The following is a 24,015-nucleotide window of genomic DNA, read 5'->3' as shown; positions in this document are numbered from 1 at the left end:
ATTCTAATGTCATATATTATGCTCTTGAATTTTTTTTAGAGATTAATGTATACTATAGTCTTTTTGATTGATTCCTTAATATAATTGACTTAGTAAAAATAAATGGTCATGCTCAAATGGCAAAGTAACATTTTTAGGGCGTCTCTTTCACACGATAATTAACCATAATTTCTCGTTCCGAAAAATTGAGCTCATATTGCTTATTATCGAAAATTGCATGGCATTAGTCAATTCTAAATCACGTAATTTAATTTTAATATATTTATTTCTCTTAATTAATTAGGCGAGCAAAAATCGGGATGTCACAGATCTACTCTGTCCTTTCATAATATATATTTTTTTATTTTCATGTTTGTTGTGGGTTTTAAAAAAAGTCTGCACAATGATCCGTTAATCCTCTTTTCGGAGTCCTGACTAGAAGTAGAAGAAGTGTGATACATAAGAGAGAGAGAGAGAAGGTAGGATTGTTGAGATTATTAATATTAATTTTTGTTTTGGGTCATACGGAGGTGATGATCTGATCTGTACTTTAATAGTAATTTTATTTATTTATTTTTGCATTTATTGTAGGTTTAAAAATTAGTCTGCAGAAGGACCCGTTAATCCTCTCTTAGGAGAAGTCCCAACTAGAAGTAGAAGAACAAGTGCGGCACATAAGAGAAAGAGACAGAGATAATTTTTAAGAGGGACAAGATAGGGTTGTTGAGATTTTCATTTTTACTTTTTGTTTTGGTCATACGGATGCGATGATATGTTCTGTCCTTTAACAATATATATATTATTTTTGTGTTTATTGTGGCTTTAAAAATAAGTCTGCACAAGGACCTATTAATCCTCTTTAATAATAATAATTTTTTTTATTTGTTTTGAGTCAAGTGAGCCCGACATCAAAGTAATCCTTGACGGTTTCTTTCGACGGTTCCCAGTCGAAAGTGGGAAGTAGGTCATTGCCAATGGGAGAAGCGGTAGCCATTGGAGTCTGAGGATGGTGGTGCTGGGCAAAAGAGAGGAAGAGCGATGTGGAGAAAGAGGCATGATTTTTTTTTTTTTTTGAGTTTTTCAAATTTCACATAACCTATTTGAGTCTATGTCCGGTTACATCGAGATTTCTCATCATTCCAAACATCAGATTAGATAAAAGCTATCATATGCAGAGTTTTTTCTTGTCCACACAAACGCAGGGTTTTTATATTTTCTTCTTAATTTTTTTCTTATTCATGTCCAGCTAATGGTTATACATTTCTTTGTTTTACGGTTCACCCATAAATTATGTAATTTAAATAAATCTCAACTAATTAAAATAAACAAAGGAAATACATTTTTATAAATTATATATAAAAAAAGTGATAGGATTACATAACACATTATTAATCATGTTCATATTTCTACGACAATATAAAACATTGAGATTAGTGCAACCCATATCAAATTCAACGTGAATCCATAGCCATTTTGATTCCATAATCTTATCACTCACAAGAACAGTTTCAAATGAAAAACAAAAATTTTGAGATTAATCTAAATTACGAATAGACAAAATCACCTTTCCGATTAAACAAAAAAGAAAAAAAAAAATCTGCTCCAACATAATAAATTTTGTTAAATTTTATTTATAGAATAACCCTTTTTTTTAGTGGCCACCCAAATAGTGATTTATGCGAAATCGGGTCTCTTCTTCTCCATTTTCACTGAACCGAAGCTCGGGCCGAGCAGAGCAGAGCAATTGCGGTCGCTCCCGTTATAATGCCCAAGAAGAAACCTTCAAAGTCCGAGAAATCGGTCTCTTCTTCTCCGCCTGTCAACGCCGCTTCGAATGAGTAATCGATACCTCTCCTTCTCCTCTCAAGTTTTAATTTTTTGGATTGTTGGAACAACCCCACTTGAGAATAGTCGAAATTTGACCCGGGAGTGAGTTCTGCGAAGTGTTCTAATGGTGGGTTTCAGCTACGGCGTCCTAAGGGTCTCGTCGTGGGTTTTTGAAATGCGCAGGAGGAGAAGTAGCAGGATGGTGTTGAGGACTAAATCGAGTGAGAAGATGAAGCGGTTGGCTCTGCTGAGCAGAGAGAGCGAGGACGAGTGGAGACCCAAGTCTCTGAAGAACGTCAAGACGACGAGAGGGAAGAAGAATGTTAAGCTTGATGCGAAGATGCCCAAGAAACCGCCCACTGCTTTTTTCTATTTCTTGTAAGTTTTACGACTTGTTTCTCTCAGTTTAATAAATGATTGGGGTTTTCTGTTTGCCGCCCAATTTGGTAGGATTAGGAGTCTTGGCTTGTTCTCGAATTCGGTTACTGTTGTCTTCTGCTTGTGTCTGAACTTGGTCTAGAGCTGTGCTGGTTGTCTGGAATTTTAGAATTTGTCGGAGTAATGCTGGACTTTTGGTCAATGATGTTGCATATATGCGAGAAATAAGCTGTTGACTTATGTCATTGTGTAATATTCCACGGAGAAGTCTGACTGGGTATTGCCTCGTGATGTTATTGTGGAATTTCCATTGCATGAGCAGAGCAGTAGATCTTTTTGGTGTGCAATTACTTGCGATATGTAGTGCAGTGGAACAGAGAAGATGAAGAAGATTTGACAGGAAGGAGCTAGTTTATGTGTCTGAAATATGAAAAGCCTTTTCCTGATGATTGAAATGGGTTTTCCAATACTTGTGGTTGTATATTGTGTAGCTTTTTCTTTTCTTTCTTAGGATTTGTGGCTTGTCTAAATTTTGTCTCCTGCACGTAGTATGCCTCCAGCAAACTGAATGATGCCTTTTGAGTGAGTGATATTTATGGTAATCCAAAGGCCTCTAGGTCTCCATACTATGTTCTGGCAGAAAGACGCTTTTTCTATTTTGTTTTTTGTTGCTTTTGCTGCTCTTTACTGCAGCAGATATACTGTTGCAACCTTTGACAGTTTGAAGTCACATCATAGCAAGTGAATGACCTATTTGTCATCACCTACAATAGTTTCGCGTAACGGACATTGACCTATAGCCTTTTCCTGAAACATCATTATCTTGCATTTAAGTGCAAGAATGCTTGAAATATAGTATTCAAGGATGGACAGGTGACTATCATAATCTTGAGAACATTTGAAAATATGTATTCTGCGGATAACTTGGCTGTCGTGAAATGCTGAATTGATGCAAATGGTGCTTCCTGTGGGTTCTGGTGACATTTGTTTAAAAACATATCGTCTGACTGAATTGGTCTTATGGTTTTTGAAGCTATGCACGGGTGGTTATGTACACTGTTCTTGAGGTTGAAACTTGACAGTCAGGTCCCTCTTTGGGTGTCTTATAATTGCCTGCTCCCTTTCATTAAGGGCTTTTAACATGTGGATCGATCTAGTGAAATAAGTTGGTCTTTCTGCTGTTTGGTGGTACTATGATTCAGAACTGAAACCCAATTGTGATTTGTGAATGAATCGACTTGGGTCTACTAAATTCAGCTAGTATAACAGTGCCACTTATTTATATATTTTTATTTTTATATAATTATTTCTTTTCCCTCAATCGGTCTTGCTTGTATTTTATTTATTTTTGAGTTCATCGACCGCCGACCCCAACTAGTTTGGGATAAAGGTGATGTTGATGTTGATGTTGATACAAGTGCCACTTATGTCACCGCTGGCGGTTGTAGTTAATGATCTGGATATCCTAGAGTCAAATAGGATGGACAAACTGGAGGTGCATTTTTCATTTTTATCTTTTGGTTAAAGAGAGAATGGCTCAGTGTTTTCCATATCTCTTTTTTCCACCCCTTTATGATCCAAGGTTCGAACAGGTGACCCATCTTTCTCTAAAGAAGGGGATGCCACTAAGCCAATTGCTTGAAGGTGCATTTTATTATTTAACCTTCCTAGTGTCTAGGGTTTACATAATGGATGGTGGAATCATCAACAGCAAGGTATCAGTGCTTGTTGTGTCATTATGAAAGTAGCTTAAATGCGTTTCCTATGTTGGATATATTTTTCTTTTAAAAAAAGAAGGGAACTTTGTTGATTTCATGTTTATCGCGTTTGTCTTGTGTCAGATTCAAGTTGTTTTTTTTTTTTTTTTTTCTGATCGGATAGATTCAAGTTTCATTTACTTAATTTTTTCCTTCTAGTGTTCTAGTCATGTATCCAAGTCATGTTCGAAAATGCCCCCCAACCAGGTTTCAGAATGTTTTGGGACTCTATTTTTGAGTTAAATTTCAAGGACAAGATTTTTTCTCATACTAGCATCAGTTATCTCCGTATTGCACTGCTATTAGTAAAAACAAATAACTCATTCAGAGAAATCACGAATATGATTTTATGGCAGAAGTAATTTGGAAGCTGCCCATGGAACTAAATATGCTCTTACAAATATCCCTTGCTCACACCCTCGGTAGAAGGCACAGCAAGAGAGTTTCATACAGGATTGAGGAGCACTCAAGGGACAACATAATTAGGAGGACAATCTCCATTGTTCTTAGCTAGAATCTTAGAAGTTAAGGTGTAGATTGTGGTATGAACCATAACACGATGAGCATTCTGAGTTTGAAAGGCTTCTTCCTGCAAATATGGATGACGTTGAACAGCCTTACTTTGCAAAGTTCCTACAATGAGGGAGGCTAGGCTAGAGAAATGGTAGGGGACAATTCTGGTTTTAAACCCACTCAATGTAATAGTATGCAGATCTGACTCCCGCTCTAATTTTCTCACCAAATTGAAAACTAACCTCAGTAGGATAATGACTTTGATGCACCCTGTAAAGTTATCTGTTTTCATGTTTAATACTGACATAACTTTCTTAATAATGGGTTCAAATTGAGCGTTGCGTATTCTTTTAGTTGGAGTCTCTGACTTCCCAGTGATACCTTGACAAAGTTCCGCAACTGCGAATCTTATCTGCTCATGTGGTTAGCTACTTTTGTCATGAATTTGTCTTATCAGTCCTATTTGTCTTTTGGTTTTAATCCTGAGTCCTATTTGCGTATTATTTTCTCTGCATCAGTGCATATATCCTTGGGAATAATCACTAAATACCCTGACTTGAGCATCATAAGCAGAGTTATTCTGTTTTCTGTGTTTTTTAGGACCATCATACTCTTATGAGATCATTTAATCTTATTCCTTTGTACAATGAAATGTTTTGACGTGATTCTGTTATTTCAATTTCAAGGGAGGATTTTCGAAAGGATTATCAAGAGCATAACCCAGATGTCAAGTCAATGCGAGATGTATGTTCACGACATGTGCTTTGTATTATTTAGTGGCTTGGCGTAGTTGGTATTCTTTTCATATGATGCTACCTGTATTTTCTGGCATCACATCCTATGTATTCATGCTATTATTTGTTCCCACCTTCTAGATTGGCAAGGCTTGTGGTGAGAAGTGGAAGACAATGACTTACGAGGTTTGTGATATTTCCCTTTAAATTCACCAGGCTTGTCCTAAATGCTGCAGAATCTGGATTTACTTTGTTGCTGCTTTATGGTTGCCCTGATGATGTGATTCATGGAAGAGTATATCATAAGTACAAAATCAAGAAGGTTCTACACATAGTGGTGTTTAGAGAAATAGAACAGATATGAGGTCGGTTTATGTAATATCTTGTCCTATCCGATGTTTGGCATGTGCCTTAGATGCTTCTAAGTACAAATGTTTTTTCTATTGATGGAAATTAATGTCCTCAATAATCCTCTAAAGAGCACTCTATAGGCTAAAAAAAGTGAAGAAGAAGATGGAACAAGAAGGTTTCTGGAACCAGTTCTAAAATCCATCTTCCCACCCCAACTGTGAGCTGCTGGAAGAGGCAGTAGCAGGGCTGCGGGAAGAAGCTGTAGCAGGTCGCCGGCTAGCCTGGAAACCTGGCCACTGCCTTTTCCAAAGGAATAAAAATTAAAGAAACCCATCACTGGGTAGGACACACACTGGTCCCTGACCGGTTATTAAATACAGCAGCTCACAGCAGTTTCTTGCTACCTTGAGAAGAAAGAGCAGTGCCAGGTTGCAATCTAATTTGGAGTCCTTTCTACTGCATTACTACAAAAGAAGAAGTACAGAAATAAAAAAGAAATTCAAAGAGAAGTGATGTGGTGCGGATAAAAAATGACAGTTTACAAGAGGAGGAAATTTGAAGACCTGATTCCTGAGGCTTCGGTGCAGATCTAGAACTTGCTATCTGGAACTCATGAGCGTAGAGAGAAAGCAACAGAGGAGGAGGAGGATAAAGGGAGGTTAAGCGACCACTTGTGCTGATGTGAGCAAAAGTGGTAACGACTACAGTGGTTAGACTGGCGGTGGCCAGCAAGACTACTTTTCTTAGTTGAACCATCTGGAGGGGCTGGGTTGGAATTTCCTTATGCCCAGGAATATAATCTACTACCAGACTTATCCCGGTTCATTGAGCATTTTGTGTCCTATGTAGGGCTTTGAGAAAATACACATTTTCATCAGGAAATGCTTTGAGGTCGTCTTATGTTGAATGAAAAGTTTAGGGGTAGGGTCTCTTTTGACTTGTTTATCATGATCAAAATTTATTACTATGGATCACTTGTTGTTAGTATGGTTTCATTTTAGGTTTTCTAATCGATTAGAGTTTGTAAAATGCAAATCACACCTGGATTATCATTTCTGTTGCCAACCGACGAGGTCTAATGTTGACAATGTTCATTGTGATTGATCTGTGTTTTATGTTTCTTTTCTGGAACGGATGTTTCACTTTTCACGCTAACTTTCATAGTGTAGAGTAGTATATGGAGTGCTATAGGATATACTGGAGGTGAAGATGAAATAGTCAACTATGATCTAGACTACAGCTTTTAGTTGGAACTGCTTGGTGTTGGGAAGGAAGATTGTGGGTACTAGCCGGTGTTTAAAAGATATTTCATCTTCCCGATGCGACACTTAAAATTGGTATTAAGGAGATGTATGACGATTCTCATGTACCAAATATGGCGACCCTGTAAGATGTTGAGTAGCATGTTTGTTTCATGATAATGGTGTTTTTCGGATTTGCACTGCCATGTTTAGATGACAATAATAGTCTCTCATAGAGGCCACCCTCTCTACTGGATTTGCCTGAGCGTCTTGTGTCCTCTTTCTCTCCATCCATTATTCACTCCACTTAGTTTTCTTTTCTCTGTTTCAGTAGTCTAGTAGTCTTTCGGTTCTTTTTTATTAGGATTTGTTCTCTAGTTGCATCAACAAAATTCTGCCAGCGTCAAATCAAGTATGCTTTCTGTTTCTTTCCTTTGCCCTCAAGCCCTATGTGAGGCTGTGTTCCATACTCTTCAGCAAGGGACATCCCTCAATATATAAAAAATTTGCCATATTCGAGCTTACCATTGTTTAAGAACAAAGTACTTCAAGGTTGATAGTACCTTTTTGGCCTTGTTGTGTTCAATGTGAATGTGATGCGAACAAAAGCAAGAATAAGAATATAATGACATATTGGTTAATCACTGAGGCAAGTGGATCAGAACTCACCAATTATAGTGCCGTTTTCTTTTTAAAGACCAGTTTCTTGATGGAAATATCAGCGAAGTTTGATTATTTAAATCGACGAAATATGCATACAATCTTGGACAGGAATCCTCTTTTTGACTCTGACATGGAGAGAAAATGACATTGGACGTGAAGTATGTTCATGGAATTTGCTGATGAAGACTTGAATATCTGAAGTTATCATGCTTGGTCCTAAGACAGACCCCTATCTTGTAGTTTGGCATCTTGTGATGGCAATTATCAGCCCATTGTGATTTCATCTGTTGGGTGGTTGATGATTTGTTATGTGCACTTTTAGCTTGTCAACTGGTGATTCTCGGCTGGCACTTGGGCCAATCACCTAGTTGTATAACTGCTTTTTTTCCTCTCCAACACATTTACGTGTCACTTGTTTGCCTTTTCCAAGCCGTGGTTCAGAACCCTCTCACAGGGGATAAATCTATCCATCTTTTTTCCAACGCAAGAGTTTGATATGGATTATTATCGCCTTTGATAGGAAAAGGTTCACTATTATGACATTGCCAATGAGAAAAGGAGAGAATTTGACAAGGCCATGGCGGAATACATCAAAAGAAAGGTATAGTTTGCTTCATCTGTGTCTGCTCATCATGTCTTGCTGTTTTGTCATGAAGTATTTCTCAGAAGAGAGGGCAAATTGCAGGAAAGCGGTGAAGACGAGGATACTGAGGACGACCCCGAGTTCGAATAGGACGTGGTTGTATGATATCGAGTAATTGATCTGCCCATAGTATACGATTGGTAATTTTAGTAGCTCTTTAATTTGAATTTGCTCTATTTGACAATTGTTAAGTTTGTTCTTGGAAGTTGGTGACGATTGCAGGTTTAGATTCTCGTGTTCATGTGTAGGGAAAAAAACTAATCAGCATGCTTCGACTTCATCTTCTGTCCCCTTTTTTGTTGAGTGGGATGCGTTCTTGTACAATTTGGTGTAGCTTCCCCCCCTAACACTATCGATCATTAAGGAATGCAATTCCCTGTGCATTATATCCAACTTGAGCTGACACACTTTCAGGTGTTCTCTGATGTAATATTTGTGCGGTTTGCTGAGAAATGAATGAACTAAAATAAATGTCTGGCAAGCTGTGAGTATGGTCGATTTACGTTGGGTTAGCAAGCTATTCAGTTTGCAGACTTGTGTCGCTGTGAACGCAGATTAAGTATGACTGTAGAAGTACAACCCGACATTCTTGCATCAGTTTCTAAAGTCAAAGAATGTTTCATTGAAGCTCAGAATTTAGAAGATGAGGAATTGGATTGTGAATGTAGGAATGGGCTCTTGAGATGTTCCCTTTTTATTTGTTGTCCTTTGAGCTACCGTTTCATCTTGTACCAGTGACTCTTGTGATCCCTTGGAAGGTTGTGAATTGGTAGATATTGCATTGAATTGATCATCTTGATCTGTGCTTGGCTTTTACTTTAAATTCTCTTTATGACTTTGTGGTGGTAATTCTCTCAATATAAGTAGCCACTATCTCAATACTCAATAGTACTTCTCGTCGTTTGGAGACTACAAAACGATCCATTGTGCAAGTTCGGAGAGTCTTCAATCGGCATTCGATAGGCGACTTTACTACCCACGAATCGAGTAAAACTTTGAATTTGGTGATCACTGTGAATGAATGAGGTTCTATTAGTTCACGTAATTCAATTTTGAGTTCATCTGGTGCAAGAGTTATAACAGGAACACAGCTGCACCAGAACAGGGTTACCGTCTTATTCCTTGCCACAAGACTCTAATTGTATGAAGCTCATTACAAGTTCAAAGATCTCTCTTTCCATACATCGCGTCGGCTCGGCAATTTCAACGAATCTGCTATGTTCTTGACCTCGGCTATCATCGCGACCACGTCATTAAGCTTGTTGATTGCTGATCCAACACCCTGCAATTTTTCGAATGACTTAAAATCGGAGCACACCAACTCCTGAGAACTTGAGAAAACAGAAGGCGTCCTCTTTTTAGTTTAGCAATTACAGAGACCATTAAGGGGAAAAATAAAAGTTGTAGCATCTCATGGGGTCATTGATTAAAGAGTGGAATGAGAGTAGAGATTGGCATACCACTCCCGCAGCACTGGCAGTGATGGCCATTGGAGCCGTAACCGCGCTGAGACCTGACGAACACATCACGGGAATCTTGACAGCTCTTGAGATAGAATATGCTGAAGCTAATGTAGGCGTCGCCTAAAATTATGATATGACAGAAAGCAGATTTAATATCTCGTGGTGTGAAGCCATGAACCCAAAATTTACACGGACCATCATCGAAACATCCCAATGAAGCGGGACTACTCATCAAACATGCTATCGTCACATGATAACAGTTAAAGCTTCTGAAATTTACCTTCTCAATCAAGCCAAGAACTCCAGATGCAGAAGGATTAGAACACTTCCCTCCTTCCGTCTGGATTATGTCAGCACCATCTTGTTCCAGCAACTCAGCAAGCTTCACCTGTTTGGTTTGTTTGAAATGGTTAGCTACTCTACATCGAGGACCGACATTAATTCCCAATCCAAAGAAACGAAATGGATGCTTATACAACCTGGTCGGGTAGGCTCAGTGTGTGAGGTACGGTCACAGACAATGGCACGGAGGGAAGGATCCTCCTAGTCTCTCTAGTTAACTTTAGAATCTGGAAAGAGCATTCGACAAAATGAGACATTAAATCATCAAGAACTTTACAAACTTGTCTCTGACTATGTAAAAACTGTCACTTGTTCCTGGGACTAGAAATGAAGAGAATTTTTTATGAAATAAAAACAACACAATGCCAAGCCAGTATTTTTTATTTTTTTTTCATTTTCCTCTTTTTCATTCTTCTATAAGAAAAGAGGTTGACTGATCGCTGCATAATCTCTATTGTTCCTCCATTAGGTGAAAATGCGCATCCTGGAAATCATTATAGTTGAGGCCGTTTTTCCCCCCTTAAATTTGCAAACTTGTTGGCCTAGCTAAAGGATTTTCAGCCGTCTTTCGCCAGAAATGTTTCATATATCATTTACTCGAGAGATGGCCACATATTTTATAACTAAGAAGGAGATTGCAGTATTACAAGCTCAATTACCTGATCCGGAGAGAAAACCACGCCCGTCTCATAGAAAGAATCGTAGTTTCCAATTTCGACCTGCATCAGAAGGCAACAATTTCTCATTCCAAGTGAATGTATCATCTGCAAGAAACTTATTGATCTTTTATTCCTTAAGTGGGCAGTAGAAGCTGGAAGATCAAGAAAGGATAAGTCAAAACCATAAGCGCTCCCGCTTCAACTGCTGCCACAAACGCTGCTGGATCCACTGAAGAAACGCATACCTGAAAGAGGAGATGCAATTAAATAGGAAAAAATATTTCCTGAACACTCAAAATCGAACAAGCTACCGGAAAATTGGCTTCATCTTAGCACAATTAGCGATGAACTTCGCAATATGGACAAGTTCAAATTTAAATCTGGTGATGTACATTTTCTGTAGTTGATACTGAACATTGAGGTATGCATTGAATGCATACTCCTCGAATCTTCATCATTATCTATTACGAGATGATTGTACTATTGCCTTTTAGAACATCAAGAGAGAGAAATATGAACATGAACATGGCTCATCTCGAGAAGCAAAACTGGAAGAGCACTCAAAAGAACTTTGAATAAGAATGCTCACGGGAAGAGAAGTCAAGGCAATGGCTAGCCTCACTAGCTCTGCATCACAAGCTATGTCAACATGAGTTGCTCCTCCCTGCATTATAGGTCGAACATGGGGATCAGTCAGACCAGATACATTCATTTTTTACAGTAGGATGGCCTCTTAGCCAATATGAACACACAAAATGCGCAAACCCGTGAAAACAACATTCTCTAGTCAGTAACAAAAGGTTCATTTCTTTTCCCGAGCAGCAGAAAAAACATTGCATAGGCTAATTGTGCGAATGACAGTTACACAGGAAACAAAGCCAATTGAACCCCGACATTTGCATTTGGATTAGGTCTAATAGCCAACCAACTCTATCGAGTGCAAAAAATCCCATCTTTTAGGCCGCTCTCTCCGGATTTGGCTCATGCCATATTCGTCGTGTGATGCTAATGAAACATCTCAAAGGTTTGGGTATACCAGCCTAAGTGGAATGTCTTGTCATAAAAAAAAAAATTAGTTTGCTTTGTTTGGGAAAAATAGGTTTCCCTGGGAGCTGTAACATCTAGAACAAAAGCTCCCCGACATGGGAGTGGTTTGTCAATTTGGCTACAACACTTTCTGCAACCAATAACGTCCTGTCCCTCATAACATTGGGGGTCATTCACAATGAGCAATGCTACCAGAGACAACTTTGAACTTGAGCTAATCAAGGGAAATGCAGTTAACTACAGTGACAAACGCGAAGAAAGCAGCCCATAAAATGAAAATCTCAAAAGCAGGACTCATGTCTTCTCGTAAAACATTGGAGTGGCACGTGTGTAAACCAGAAGACACAGTGCAGATCGAAGAAACCATAACCAACCTTGTCAGCTGCAGTAATTACTGAGGACACATTCTCTCTGTCAAAATTTTGCAACCCTGAAATAATCTGCAATGAAACCATCAACCAATTGTCTGCACAAACCAATCCCCCCCCCCCCCCCGAAAAAAAAAGAAAAACACAAAGAGAGAGTCAAATTTATAGCTAAAGATGCAAGTGGGTGTTTTCCCTTATCATCACCTTAAGGGCTCTTCTTTCATGGAAACCCTTCAAGGCTAATTCCCTGGAAGTTGATAGGATTGCCCTGGTCGTCAACGGAGCTCTTCTTCTGGATTGCGACCAGGGTTTCGAAGATGGTGCCGAACCCAGAAGCGGGTTCTGATTTGGCTTCAGGAGAGACTGAGATAGAGAAGACATTGGCATGCAGATTGACGAGTACATCTGTTTTGCTGTTCCGGTCACTTTAGCTCCCACTGGTGAATGTGTTCCAATTGAGGCTTTGGATAAGGAGCGTCAGGAGGCGACAGCTAGCTTTGCCTCAGTTTCCAAAGAAAGTGTCTTTCAGATATTTGGGCTCGGGTCCATCCTCGCCGCCATCCTGTTTGATCCAAGGGGGCGGTCTGTACTTTTCGCAGATCTTTGTTTGCCCTCTTTGGGAATTTTAAGGTATCGCTTCCAACAACGTGAGAAGTTACTTGAACTGAACAAACATTCCTAGCGCCTAGGCGTATGCTCCTCAACCGAAGGAGCACGCCCCACACCTAGGGTGAGTTAGATGGATTGACCGAATTGGAAATCGCCGAGAATCGGATCATCATTGACCGAACAAATTATTTATTTATTTTTATTTTTAAAATGTAAACTTAATAATCCATCACTTATTTCACTTATTTCTTAAGTGTAACCCTAATTTTAATTAATATATTAAGATTAAAGTCTATATTGCTCACCCCTATAAATAATTCACGGGTTTCTTTGGAGTGATTTATACGTTCGAGGATCATTCGATCGGGTTCCCGATTCCTAGATGGGATTGGATCGAACGGGGAACGATTACCCCTACTATCTGTCTCTCATCCTTTGGAGCATTTTCCCGACCTATATGAAAATGTATAGAATTTCTCTCCCAAGCCTTCTCTCAAATTTTAACGTGGTCTCTAAGTTTTTTTTTTTCTTCCCTCCAACTGTGGTCTCTAAGTTCATTATCTCTCCCTTGGTGGTGTTTTCTCATGTTTCGAGATCCTATGATTCAAGCTATATATAAGACTCCCGCTAGAACACATGCTTAGCTCAATTAAGTCCTGGTAAATTTCGAAGGGAAAATTTCATTATGAACTCCAAACTTTTTCTCGCAAAAGTCGGAGATATGAGAGTTAAAGATAGCATAAAAAAAAAAAGCTTAAATTTTTTTTTCGCAGTACGACCGATATCTCATGCTTTTTTTCATCTTATAAATGCCCTCAAATTTGTGCCCGTGATCCAAAAATACATCCTATGATAGTTCCAGCCATAATGACAGTTAAAATTGTGACGTTACGGCACGGGTGGACCCGACCACGTAGTCGCAGGATACATTTCGGTCGCTCTACGAGTTTGGGATATTGCTGAAGCAAAATAATAATAATTATAATAATAATAATAATAATTGTTAATGTCTCATGGGACAAAGGTGTTAATGTCTCATGGGCATGACCGCCTATGTGCTTTGAGTTTTGTCTTTATGGTCAATGGCTACTAATCATGGGTTGGTGTCGGCCCGACCCGACCCTTCCTGACCCAGCAGGTCAATTTGGGCCGCCTTGCTTCGGCCCACGAACAAGCGGGTTGTGTGTTGTCCAAGTTGGCCCGACCCATTTGACATCACTACTAGAAGGCAAGAGCCATCTCCTTGATTTGTTCTAATCACAATTTTCAAAAATCTAATTAGATAGAAAGTCCACATTCACAATAATGTGGACTTCTCCTTAGATGCAGACTTCCAGCCAATCGCTACTAATGTAATGAGACTACCAATAATATTAATTACAGGAACTTACACAACGCCTTAAATGTTAATCAATAGCCGGCTTTTTTAGTCCATATTTTCGTTAGGCTTCGAATCAAAACGCGTTAATGAGACGTACACCTAACATTGTACCAAAACAAAGTATAAGGACTATAATTGAACGAGCCCATTACGGGGGCCAGAGTGGAACACTTATTTAGAACCTTGTACCTACGGAGGCCGTTGCATGTTTACAATCGCGTTCCTAATTTAGAATTTTTCTTGGTCGGAATTTCGATATGAAATTGCACCAAACGACTTCAACAATCGTAAAGAACAGCACAGGTATTAAAATCGCGGAAGACAAAGTGCATAACGAAACGTGAAGAACGGAAAGATAACATACACAAAAATTATAATATGCCCCAATTGAAGTCACGTTATATGATTGCTTAACTCATAATCAATTAAGGGATATTTTAGAGGCAATTGCCTACAAATAGATTCAGGAAAAAATTATAGCTCTTTGCTAAATGGCAGAACATGTTACATGGAGCAGTTGAATTGCTAGTAGAATAGTGCTAATTGCAAGCAAAATCAGTACGACACTATTAAGATAAGTCAGATTTATCCTTTTGACCAAACTACAATATGACTTTAATTGTCTTTTTTGTCCTCAAATGGCTACTCTGAATTCTATAATTCTTGTAATTTTCGCGGTCGTTTTTTAATGGTATGTTCAATGTAACAATACGACGTTACGATGCGTCATTGTGATTAAGATTAATCGCGGGAAAGTGGCACCGCAAGAGTTCCCTAATTTTTTTTTTTTTTCTCTTGAAACACGCAAAGGGAGAATCTTTAGATTCCCTAACTAACGATGACGACACATGTCTTTTGTTGTTTTCTACTTTCTGTCTTCTTCATGGGAATGAGGGATGTCTTTCGTTGGTTGTCTTCATTGTCTGGCCTTTTTCCCTTCCCTCTGTCTTGCTTTGCTCATCTTGTCTGTCCCTTCATATCGTATTTGTTAGGCCTACGGAATCACGAGGTCACCCATAAAATAATCACATCGATTTTTGGTCCGTTTGACTACAAATTGCAATCAGCCTACACCATATATGATTTTGAAGGTCCATAACCATCTAATTAAAATAGATAAATATCGCCCCTTGACCGTAAAGTCTCTATGTTTTTCTTTTTGTTTATGACATTTTATATGAGAACTGGGATAAAATGTATAAAACCTTACGACCGATTACAATTCGATGATCGATGTGCCGTAGAACGGCACAAAACGAAAATCCGATCGATGCCTCTGATGTTATATGTGACTTATGGATCTATAATCGATTAACGTCTTGATATATTAACTTAAAAGCACATGCAAAACCAAACACCGTAATTCCAAGTGCTTTAGTAACGGGCAAATTGTGTGAGGATAACGGGAGAAACAAGATGATCAAAAAGGGGATTCTTGGGAAATTTTAAAATACGAATTTGGTGCAGTTTTCTTTAGAATATTAAATAGCAAAAATTCGAAAATTACGAAACCGCATGTAATACGGGTTTAACAAGTGCTTAAGGGACATTTCTTGACATTCTCCTTTCAAAATAAAAAGGGCAGATAGTGATGGGCATTCCAATGGCGATGTTCTGCAAACACAACGAGCGAAATAGTAGACCACACGTCCGGTTCTCTCTTTGAAATAAATAAATAAATAAATAAATAAATAAAAACTTAGTCCGATGAATAACGACATCACGATTCGAATTTTCAAATTTGGGGGGATGAGACTTACCTCCAAATTACCATTTAACACTTAAACGAAATTCAAAGTATGCTAGTTTTTTTTTTCCGCATGAATATCACATAAAATGATAAATGGGAAAAAATTAGACAAATTCCAAAACCACACGGATATGGAGATTAGGGATGAGCATGATCCGAATTGGGCCGGTTCCCTCCGAAATCGAGGACTGAATAGATTATCCCGATTTTCAATTTCGGGGTGATCTCTAAAATCGACGAATTTGATTTGGCTCGATCTGTTCTTGACAATAGTCCGATCGATACATCTTGTTCAACCTTAATGGAGTCGCATCATCCTTCCCCGATTGCGACCCCTAACGCATCATTCCTTTCCGAGCTTATACATTTGAGCGGCGCTTTTGGAATCATCGGGAAGTCCCAAAGTCAAACTTGTACTTTGACCTCTCTCAGAAAAAAAAACGTTGGTCAGACTCGACGGAGCTCGGTCAATACATTCTCTCTGTTTACGACTTACGAAGAAGACGCGGTCGGGCCCAGACAAGGGTGTGTGATTACTTTCCCTAATCCCACCGATTAATTACGGATTATGTTGCTAAAAACCTCCAGCCGCCTGTTAAAAAGTGCAGTAATTAGCGAGAATTGCTTATGGAAATCGAGGGATTAAGCCGAGTTATCGAAGTATTATTAGAAGTTAAACATGACCCATAACTCGACAACCGCGTATATTAACGGAATCGTGCCATGAAAACCTGCAGGTGGATAGAGGGAGATTGTTCTAATTTATGAAATCGAGGAATCCAACCGACGCAACCCGAGAATCGAGCAGAAGTTCAAGACATTTTCAATTCTGTCGATCCTCCTTTTAAGTCTGAGTTATCAAAATATTATAGCATGTTAAACATGACCTGCGACTCGAAAATCGCAAAAATTAACGAAATCGAACGCATGGTGCCATGAAGATCTGCAGATGATTGATTAGAAACTCAGTAGTAGTCATTGATCGGCAGGTAACTGATCAGAGATAGAGAGAGAGAGAGGAAACGATTTGGAACTCTCGAAGCTTTCTTTTTACATTTTTCCCAGCCAGCGATCACAACCCCAACCCACCATCGCAGGTCGCATTCATCAAATACAACACCAGATTCCAAAATCCTCCATAGCCGACCATCTATCTCTCTCTCTGTGCAAGTAGGAAGTTCTGCTCGAGATACAGGAGCAATACATGCGATTACATCAACAAGAACACCCCTCCCAAAAAAAAAAAAAAAAAAAGAGAGGGAGATCTGAGAAGAGAGAGTCGAAACTGAAGTGGGTGGAAACGAGTACAGGATTTCAACCGAGAAGGGGGTTCAGAAGTGGCAGCCGCAGAAGAGGTAGAAGAAGCAGAGGGTGGCGACGAGGACGATGGCCTCCAGGACGGACACCAGCTTGAACACCAGGTCGTCGAAGAAGGAGAGCTGGATGTTCACCCTCCTCCACCGGAAGGCGCTCCCCAGGAACTTCACCCTCGCCCACCACGACGCCGCCCGGTCCCTCCTCGCCGCCCTCCTCAGCGACCACAGCCCCCACCTCCTCCTCCTCCCCTTCTTCTTCTTCCCCTCCGCCTCCGCCGCCACGGCCGTCGTCCCCGTCGCCGCCATTCCTTCTTCCCTCATTTCGCCTCGAAACCGCCTCCGGATCCCCTCGACGCTCCGTACGCTCAGCAACGAAATGGGGTTTCCTCTCTTTCTCTCTCTCTCTCTACTGGTTCCGTGAGTGGGAGGGTGGACGGCGTGGGGTGGTTATATGGGGAAGGGAGAGGGAACAATATTTTTGCTTTCTTTTTTAATTATTTTTTTTGCTTAGAGAGTACGGATCGATTCGATTCGATTGATCGAGGGGGGCTGCGTGGAGATTTCGGGGATCGAGCGGGGGCGTTTGCGTAATTTCGCAGGCGGGCGGGTGTAAAGGAGAATGAAACTCGCAAGCCACAACCGCGTTGCGATTGGGTCATAAAGGTGTTGCTGAGCCGGGGGGGGAGGCGTTTACGTGGGGACGTGGACTTGTGAGCTGTACTCTGGGCGCGTTCGAGCCTCTCTAGAAAAGATGAAAATTATTAAATTGAAAAAAAAGTAGTAATTGAAGCCCTTCAATTTTTTTTTTCAAAAAGAAAAAGAAAAGGGAAAATTAATATTAATTTGCAAAAAAATTATCCTGTTGATTACCGTGAATAAAATGTTAGGAGAAGAATGTAAACGGACCGAGAGCTCTCGAGAGATTTTCTGGTTCGGACAAGTATTCTCGTCGCGCAAATCGAAATTAATATGAGGATCTCCCGAGCGAGTCTCGTCATGTCGCGCGACTTTTCGAACCATGATCCGAATGAGAATGTTTCGAAGGAGAGGGGTGAGAGAGAAAGAGAGGGGAGCGGCGACGAGAGAGCAGACGAGGGATGGAATGATCGATCAATTATCGTGACGCTTTTTTTTTGGACAAAGGCCAAACGAACAAGGAAGGGGAGATACGGAAAAATATTGTCTAGAACCGCTCGGTGTCGTGGTACAAGAAATCCTGGTTGTTAATGTCGATTTATTCTCGTGAGTTGATTCGAATCAACTCAAAATTTGAGGGTACGAACCCAATACCTGTGAAGTGCAAGGAACCATAGTCATCCTCAATCTATTCTCGGTTCCCATCTTCGGGCTGTCAAGTTTTAATGTATAAGTACATGCTGAGCAAATACGTAATTCTAACAGGAACAGAGTATTGGTTCATTCCCAACCTACAAAACCAATAGGAATCGTCGATAACATCAATTAATAATACAATCGTATTTCACTCTTTAAGATGGTGTAGGCTTTGTTAATTCATGTGGTGAGTTACGCTGTTATATTTTCCCCAACATAGATTAGACTTCGTGACGGGCATGGAGAACTTTATCTCAAATGAAATAACACCTAAATTTCTTGTCTTCGCTAAATAAAGAACTATGTTGCAATTAATTCTTTTTCTAGGTTGCAAATTATGCAAAGAAAAACAAAAAACAACGTGGCCCTAAAAAGCCAATTGCTTCGTTTCTCGCGCTGCACGAGTTGCTAGGTACAACACGTGTGATGGTGACTACCTCCTCGACAGTCTATTCTATTTCTAGTCTAGGTCAGATCCAATACGACTTTCTCTTCATTTCTCCTTTTTGTTTGTTTAATTATTTTATTGGTAAATAGTAAATTGACGTTAAAAAAAAAAAGGGCAAATGCCATAAAAAACCCCGAACTATCTTCGTTGTGACACATTTACCCCAAATTTTTTTTTGTGACATTAAAAATCCCAAACTTCTATCATAGTGACACATCTATCCTCTATGCTGTTAAAAATCTCTGTTAAAATCTGATGTGGCAATGACGTGACGTCACATCAGATATTTTTTTAAAAACAAAAAATTAAAAATACTGTTCATCGTTGAGTTACTGTTCATCGCCACTGTTCATCATCTTCAACCTCGCATCCCTCAGCCAAAGCTCTTCCGGAGCTCGTTCGCCGCTGCCCACTGTCGTCGATGAGGCGCCATCGACGGAGGGGGCGCCAGAGGTCACCGGCCCTGGGCTAGGGTGGCCGGCGCTCGCCAACCCCGGACGAGGCCTCGCTAGCCCTAGGTAATCAAACGACGCAAAATCGCACCTCCAACCATTATCAGCAGAACCAAATCCAGAAACCTTCTGACGAAAAAAAAAATCCAAAAGCCTCACCTTAGGGTCAGAGAAGCCAAGCACCAGCACTTGATTTCCTCCATCTTCTTCCTTCTCCTTGTCGTCTTCCTTGTCCTCCTTGTGTAGATCTAACAGTGCGAAGTAGTTCGAGGACTTGAACAGACTGCGCTTCCTCCCATGGCGGCCCGCGATGGCCTTGCCTTTCTCGTCGTCTCCGTCGCTACCGCCGTCTTCCCCTTCGCAATGATCGGGCGCATCGTCGTCCTCTTCGCTGAGGGGGAAGAAGGGCATCGACTTAGCGGACAGGAGAGAGAAGTTCTTGGACCAGCGAATGATCCGCCGCTTCTTGTTGAACGGGTGCTCTAGCTTTTCTAGATCCCTCGCACTGCTCACCAGCAGATTCACTTCCAACAAGTTGTTGAACGACTTCGATTTCCCGGAGAAGTGGTTCGACATCCTCCTCCTATCCCACCAGATGCAACCTAAATCAGTCCCCTTTTTCTCCATGAATGACCTCTTTGCGAATCAAATGCAATCTCAATGATGGATCATCTCCAAATTGCAATCAGAACCTCCATGGAAATTTTAGTTCAATCTTATGGTCAATGGACGATGAGAGAGAAAAGGTATGAGTAAAAGGAAAGAAATCAGTTCGAGGCCAAGCTAAGTCCAGCGCAAAATCTCTGCCCAGATCTGGGCAAGCCTCGCGTACCCTTGCCTGGGGCTGGCGAGCCCCGGCCACCCTAGCCCAGGGCCGGCAACCTCTGCCGCCCCCTCCGGCGATGGCACCTCATCGGCGACAGTGGGTAGTGGGAACGAGCTCCGAAAGAGCTTTGGCCGAGGGATGCGAGGTTGAAGACAATGAACAGTGGCTTTGAACAATAACTACAATAATGAACAGTGTTTTTAATTTTTGGTTTTTAAAAAAAATATGATGTGGCGCCACGTCATTGCCACATCAGATTTTAACGGAGATTTTTAACAGAACCCTAATAGAGGGTGGATGTGTCACAGTGATAGAAGTTTGGGGTTTTTAGTGTCACAAAAAAAAATTTGGGGTAAATGTGTCATAATGAGCATAGTTCGGGATTTTTGATGGCATTTGCCCAAAAAAAAAAGGGAGTAAATTGACGTTTGCCGTTTACCCATTCCCACAAATTTTTTCTTTATATATCTCTTTTCAGTAAAATAATGGATTAACATCATAAACTAAATTTTTAATAAAAAACCGTAAACTGATATTTACCCGAGATTGGTTTTTTGACCATAAAAAAATTCTAAACCGATACACCCGTGATAAATTTACTCTCCGTTGATTTTTGTTAAATTGAGTTATTAGCACGGAAAACTCCAAATTGATATATAGAGGGGAGTAAAAATCCCAAATTGGTGTACCCGTCAATTACCAAGTGTCATCCAACTCATCAATTTGATGGTAAAATTTAAAGGAAATTAGCAGAAGGCAAATTTGTCACGAGTGTACTGGTTTATGATTTTTTTATGGTCAAAAAATCAATCTCGATTAAATACCAATGTTGGACTTTTGGTCCTTAAAAAAATTAACTTGAATAAATTTATCACACGCGAATAAGAGATGAGTGATGTCGGTGCTGGTGACCCACAAATTCAAAGACATAATTGGACGAAGTTTCCTCCGACAAGGATGAAGGAAAACGCACGGTGTCCTCCTCAAATGGAATTTCGTCTATACCTTTTTTTTCTTATGGGGCGAAATTTCATCGAAGCATATAAAAAATAAGAGAATAAAGGAGCATAAACCCCCTTTTTCTTTTTCTTTGAACGCCTTTTTCATTTTGATTTCTAGCAATATACGTGACAACTCATTGGCCCGAATGTACGACCTTGAGCATTTCCACAGCTTTCCGAAAGGTATGCAAAGTAGAAGAATATTGTAATTGAAAGCAAAGAAAATTTGCAGCTGCGAGTGAAGTGAGGAGATAAAAGTTCGAATTGAGGGTTTGGAAGGCGGCACGTGGAATAATTCAGAAAGATACTTCAATTCGCGAACGAGAATCTCCGACTCTTATTTACGGGGAATCTTACCCAAAAGGAAAAAGGGAAAAAGAAGGCCGGACCAATGTTCGAAACGAGAAATTCAACACGTCCCTGCATCAATTCAAAGGGGGAATACGAAAGTGAAATGTGTCCCGGTCAGGTCGGCTGGGTCTCGAAGAAGACATTGGTTGAACCCACCGTCTTGAACCCAATGAATTTGATTTAAAGTAGTTTAGGGATTGGAATGTAGTTTTTTCGGTTGAAAGGAAGATTCTATTCATTAATAGTTGAGAGAGTTATATAATATGCTTTCAAACTCCCAAAAGACGGTAAAAAAAAAACCGGAAAGCAAATTCTGCAGGTAGAAGCACATTCTCATCCTCCAAGCGTAGATCTGATACCATAACCTTGCGACGGCCGATGACCAAAGTCCATGATGGGCACATACCGAGAGCTCCCATACCAAATGCAACGGCTTACGATGCGCGTTCGGGTTCGACGTCCCTATCACCAACGCCGAGCAATAACACCAACAACGGTATGTTGAAAGAACACAGATCATATACATGTAGGGAGCGAAACCGGATGAGAGGAAGAGGTTGGGGTTTGGGGGAGAAGGGAGGGAGGGAGGCAAAGCTAGCTCTCTCCCTCCCTCGAAAAATACAATCGGCGGCGCTAACCCTAGGGGAGCGAGAAAAGGGAGGGCAGCACGCAGCTCTTGCATTATATTTACAGGCCATATGCATGACATTAAGTGAGTATAAATGAGTATCGTGGACAATTATGTGCGAATAATCTCGAATTTAGGTTGCCCGCTCGGCCCGGATGTTGTCAATTGTGAAACACAGAGTTGAATTATAATATTGTCATTTCGTGCGATAGCTATTGTTTCGAGCCCAACTTCTTAATTTAAGGCCGTTATATGATAATTTTACGATGGGTCATGAAGAAGAGCGTCTTGTTAAATATGCTTATTATTAAATTATTCAGTTCTTGGAATATCGATTAAACACAACATGATGGTAGAGGGTACATTGAAGACAAAACATGTGATATTTTTTTAGGAGGAATAGACGGCAATTATCGAGAGGGGTTTGAGTAATATTGCGATTACCCATAACACGATTGCATGTGTATCAACCTTGCTATGTTTGGGGGATGCTTGCCTACGAAGTCCCTGGGATATATCATGCTAAGTTCAATTCAAAAGTTAATACCACAAAAAGTTCTAAACTGGTATACACTTGTTACATTTATGTCAAACTAATTTTCACGTCGCAAAAAAATCCCAAACCTTACACCTCTGCCAGCTTTTACACTAACCTAATATTCATGTCAAAAACAATCCCAAATCATACACTCATGACAAATCTATCTAAATATTAGGGCAAAATTGGGGCGAAAGAGAGATTTTAGCAAATTTTTGAAACGTGCCAGAGCTCTTGATGAAAAATTAGCAAATCTTAGCAGATTTTCAAACCTCAGTTAATTTTCTATAGATATGGCTTCTCCAAAACGACGTCGTTTAGGAGACCCGTCTAACACGTCAGATCCACATCACATGCTGATGTTTGAGTTGTTTGCCGCATGCGTTTCCACGTCAGCAATTTGTCGGGGATATATGTCGGAAGCTAATAGTGGGTATATTTGTCACGGATATACTAATTTATGATTTTCTGTGACACGGAAATGTATTTGGAGTGAATGTGGCACCGATGTCCCGATTTAGAATTTCTTACGATTTGAAAAGCAGTTCAGGTTAAATGTGGCATGGATGTGCCCGGTTTGTGATTTTGGGTGGTAGTATTCCTTGATTTGTTGAATAACAACGGCTAAATATGGCGTTGATGTGCCGACTTGTGACGAAAAAGTCAATCAGGAATCTTTCTGCCTAGAGAAAGGCCAAAACAAGCAGCCCAGCTTGGTTTAGAAAACAAAATATTCCCCTATAGAAATTTTGCGCAACTCTTTAGAAATTTTATTGTCGACTTTAAGCTACGCCGGTGATGTGTTTATTGCCTTTCTCAAGATGCTCCAAATTAGAGAAATTTTATCTTCTCGTTACAATGAATCAAGCCAATCGTAATTTCAGAGCAAGCCAATTAAAACATAGTCTCACCAAGACAGGGAAAAAAGAGAGAGAGGAGATTATGGCTCCATTTGTTACGTGAAAAATGAAATTTTCTTGAAAGAAGTTTCTCGAATAAACTTATTCTATTGAATTTCCCCATATGCGGTTGTATTTTGCAAGCGATGGGAAGTCATTTCTGACGTTTGTTGTAAGAAAAATATGAAACACACGTTTGAGGAAAAGCCTCGGGTATGACCCTGGATTCCGAGACCGATGGACTTGAGAAGGGGCGCTTACGATCGGGGCACGAGAGCCGGGTACTTGTCGAGCACGAGGGTCCCAAGCACGGATGCTGGGGACTTGGGCTGAGGCGCCGAGGTCCCAAGCCCATCGTCAAGGGAATTGGCTCAAGCGCCGAGGATCTAGGCTTGGCTACCGGGGTCCCGAGTGTGAGAGACCGGCACATGGGCGCTTGGGACATAAGGATGGGTGCCGGGTCCTAGGCCCAGTGCTTGGAGAACGTGCCCGACTTTGGGAGATTCAATCGTGGGTGTC

General features: G+C 40.4%; 2 protein-coding genes across 4 annotated transcripts; one reads left to right on the top strand and one right to left on the bottom strand.

Moving 5' to 3' along the window:
• Positions 1-1,646: 1,646 nt before the first annotated feature.
• Positions 1,647-8,476, top strand: LOC115755989 (high mobility group B protein 14). Of its 2 annotated transcripts, none has more exons than XM_030695645.2 (6): positions 1,647-1,817; positions 1,993-2,184; positions 5,141-5,198; positions 5,330-5,374; positions 7,964-8,044; positions 8,129-8,476. In XM_030695645.2, exons 1-6 carry the CDS (start codon positions 1,744-1,746, stop codon positions 8,174-8,176), a joined length of 498 nt encoding a protein of 165 aa, XP_030551505.2. In that variant the 5' UTR covers positions 1,647-1,743; the 3' UTR covers positions 8,177-8,476. The 2 variants fall into 2 exon arrangements, with proteins under 2 accessions (XP_030551505.2, XP_030551504.2); XM_030695644.2 differs by having other exon boundaries at positions 1,990-2,184.
• Positions 8,477-9,104: 628 nt separating this feature from the next.
• Positions 9,105-12,562, bottom strand: LOC125312461 (uncharacterized protein ycf23-like). 2 transcript variants are annotated; one of them, XM_048285230.1, is made up of 10 exons: positions 12,170-12,562; positions 11,972-12,037; positions 11,140-11,214; positions 10,733-10,795; positions 10,551-10,610; positions 10,029-10,118; positions 9,830-9,937; positions 9,547-9,669; positions 9,220-9,368; positions 9,105-9,187 (listed from the first exon to the last, which is right to left on the bottom strand). In XM_048285230.1, exons 1-9 carry the CDS (start codon positions 12,368-12,370, stop codon positions 9,240-9,242), a joined length of 915 nt encoding a protein of 304 aa, XP_048141187.1. In that variant the 5' UTR covers positions 12,371-12,562; the 3' UTR covers positions 9,105-9,187; positions 9,220-9,239. The 2 variants fall into 2 exon arrangements, with proteins under 2 accessions (XP_048141187.1, XP_048141186.1); XM_048285229.1 differs by having other exon boundaries at positions 9,164-9,368.
• Positions 12,563-24,015: the final 11,453 nt, after the last annotated feature.

Source organism: Rhodamnia argentea, chromosome 9 (genome assembly GCF_020921035.1).
Source record: "Rhodamnia argentea isolate NSW1041297 chromosome 9, ASM2092103v1, whole genome shotgun sequence".
Classification (NCBI taxonomy): Eukaryota; Viridiplantae; Streptophyta; class Magnoliopsida; order Myrtales; family Myrtaceae; genus Rhodamnia; species Rhodamnia argentea.
This window is presented reverse-complemented; position numbering and strand designations above follow the sequence as displayed.

What these genes read in the sequence shown, in the direction of transcription:
- LOC115755989 (XM_030695644.2), top strand. Translation starts at nt 1,744, where the DNA reads ATGCCCAAGAAGAAACCTTCAAAGTCCGAGAAATCGGTCTCTTCTTCT. An exon ending in ACTGCTTTTTTCTATTTCTT is followed by an intron (nt 2,185 to 5,140) that starts GTAAGTTTTACG and finishes TTCAATTTCAAG; the next exon opens with GGAGGATTTTCGAAAGGATT. An exon ending in GGAAGACAATGACTTACGAG is followed by an intron (nt 5,375 to 7,963) that starts GTTTGTGATATT and finishes CGCCTTTGATAG; the next exon opens with GAAAAGGTTCACTATTATGA.
- LOC125312461 (XM_048285230.1), bottom strand. Translation starts at nt 12,370, where the DNA reads ATGTACTCGTCAATCTGCATGCCAATGTCTTCTCTATCTCAGTCTCTC. An exon ending in TTGAAGCGGGAGCGCTTATG is followed by an intron (nt 10,611 to 10,732) that starts GTTTTGACTTAT and finishes CTTCTGATGCAG; the next exon opens with GTCGAAATTGGAAACTACGA. An exon ending in CACTGAGCCTACCCGACCAG is followed by an intron (nt 9,938 to 10,028) that starts GTTGTATAAGCA and finishes CAAACCAAACAG; the next exon opens with GTGAAGCTTGCTGAGTTGCT.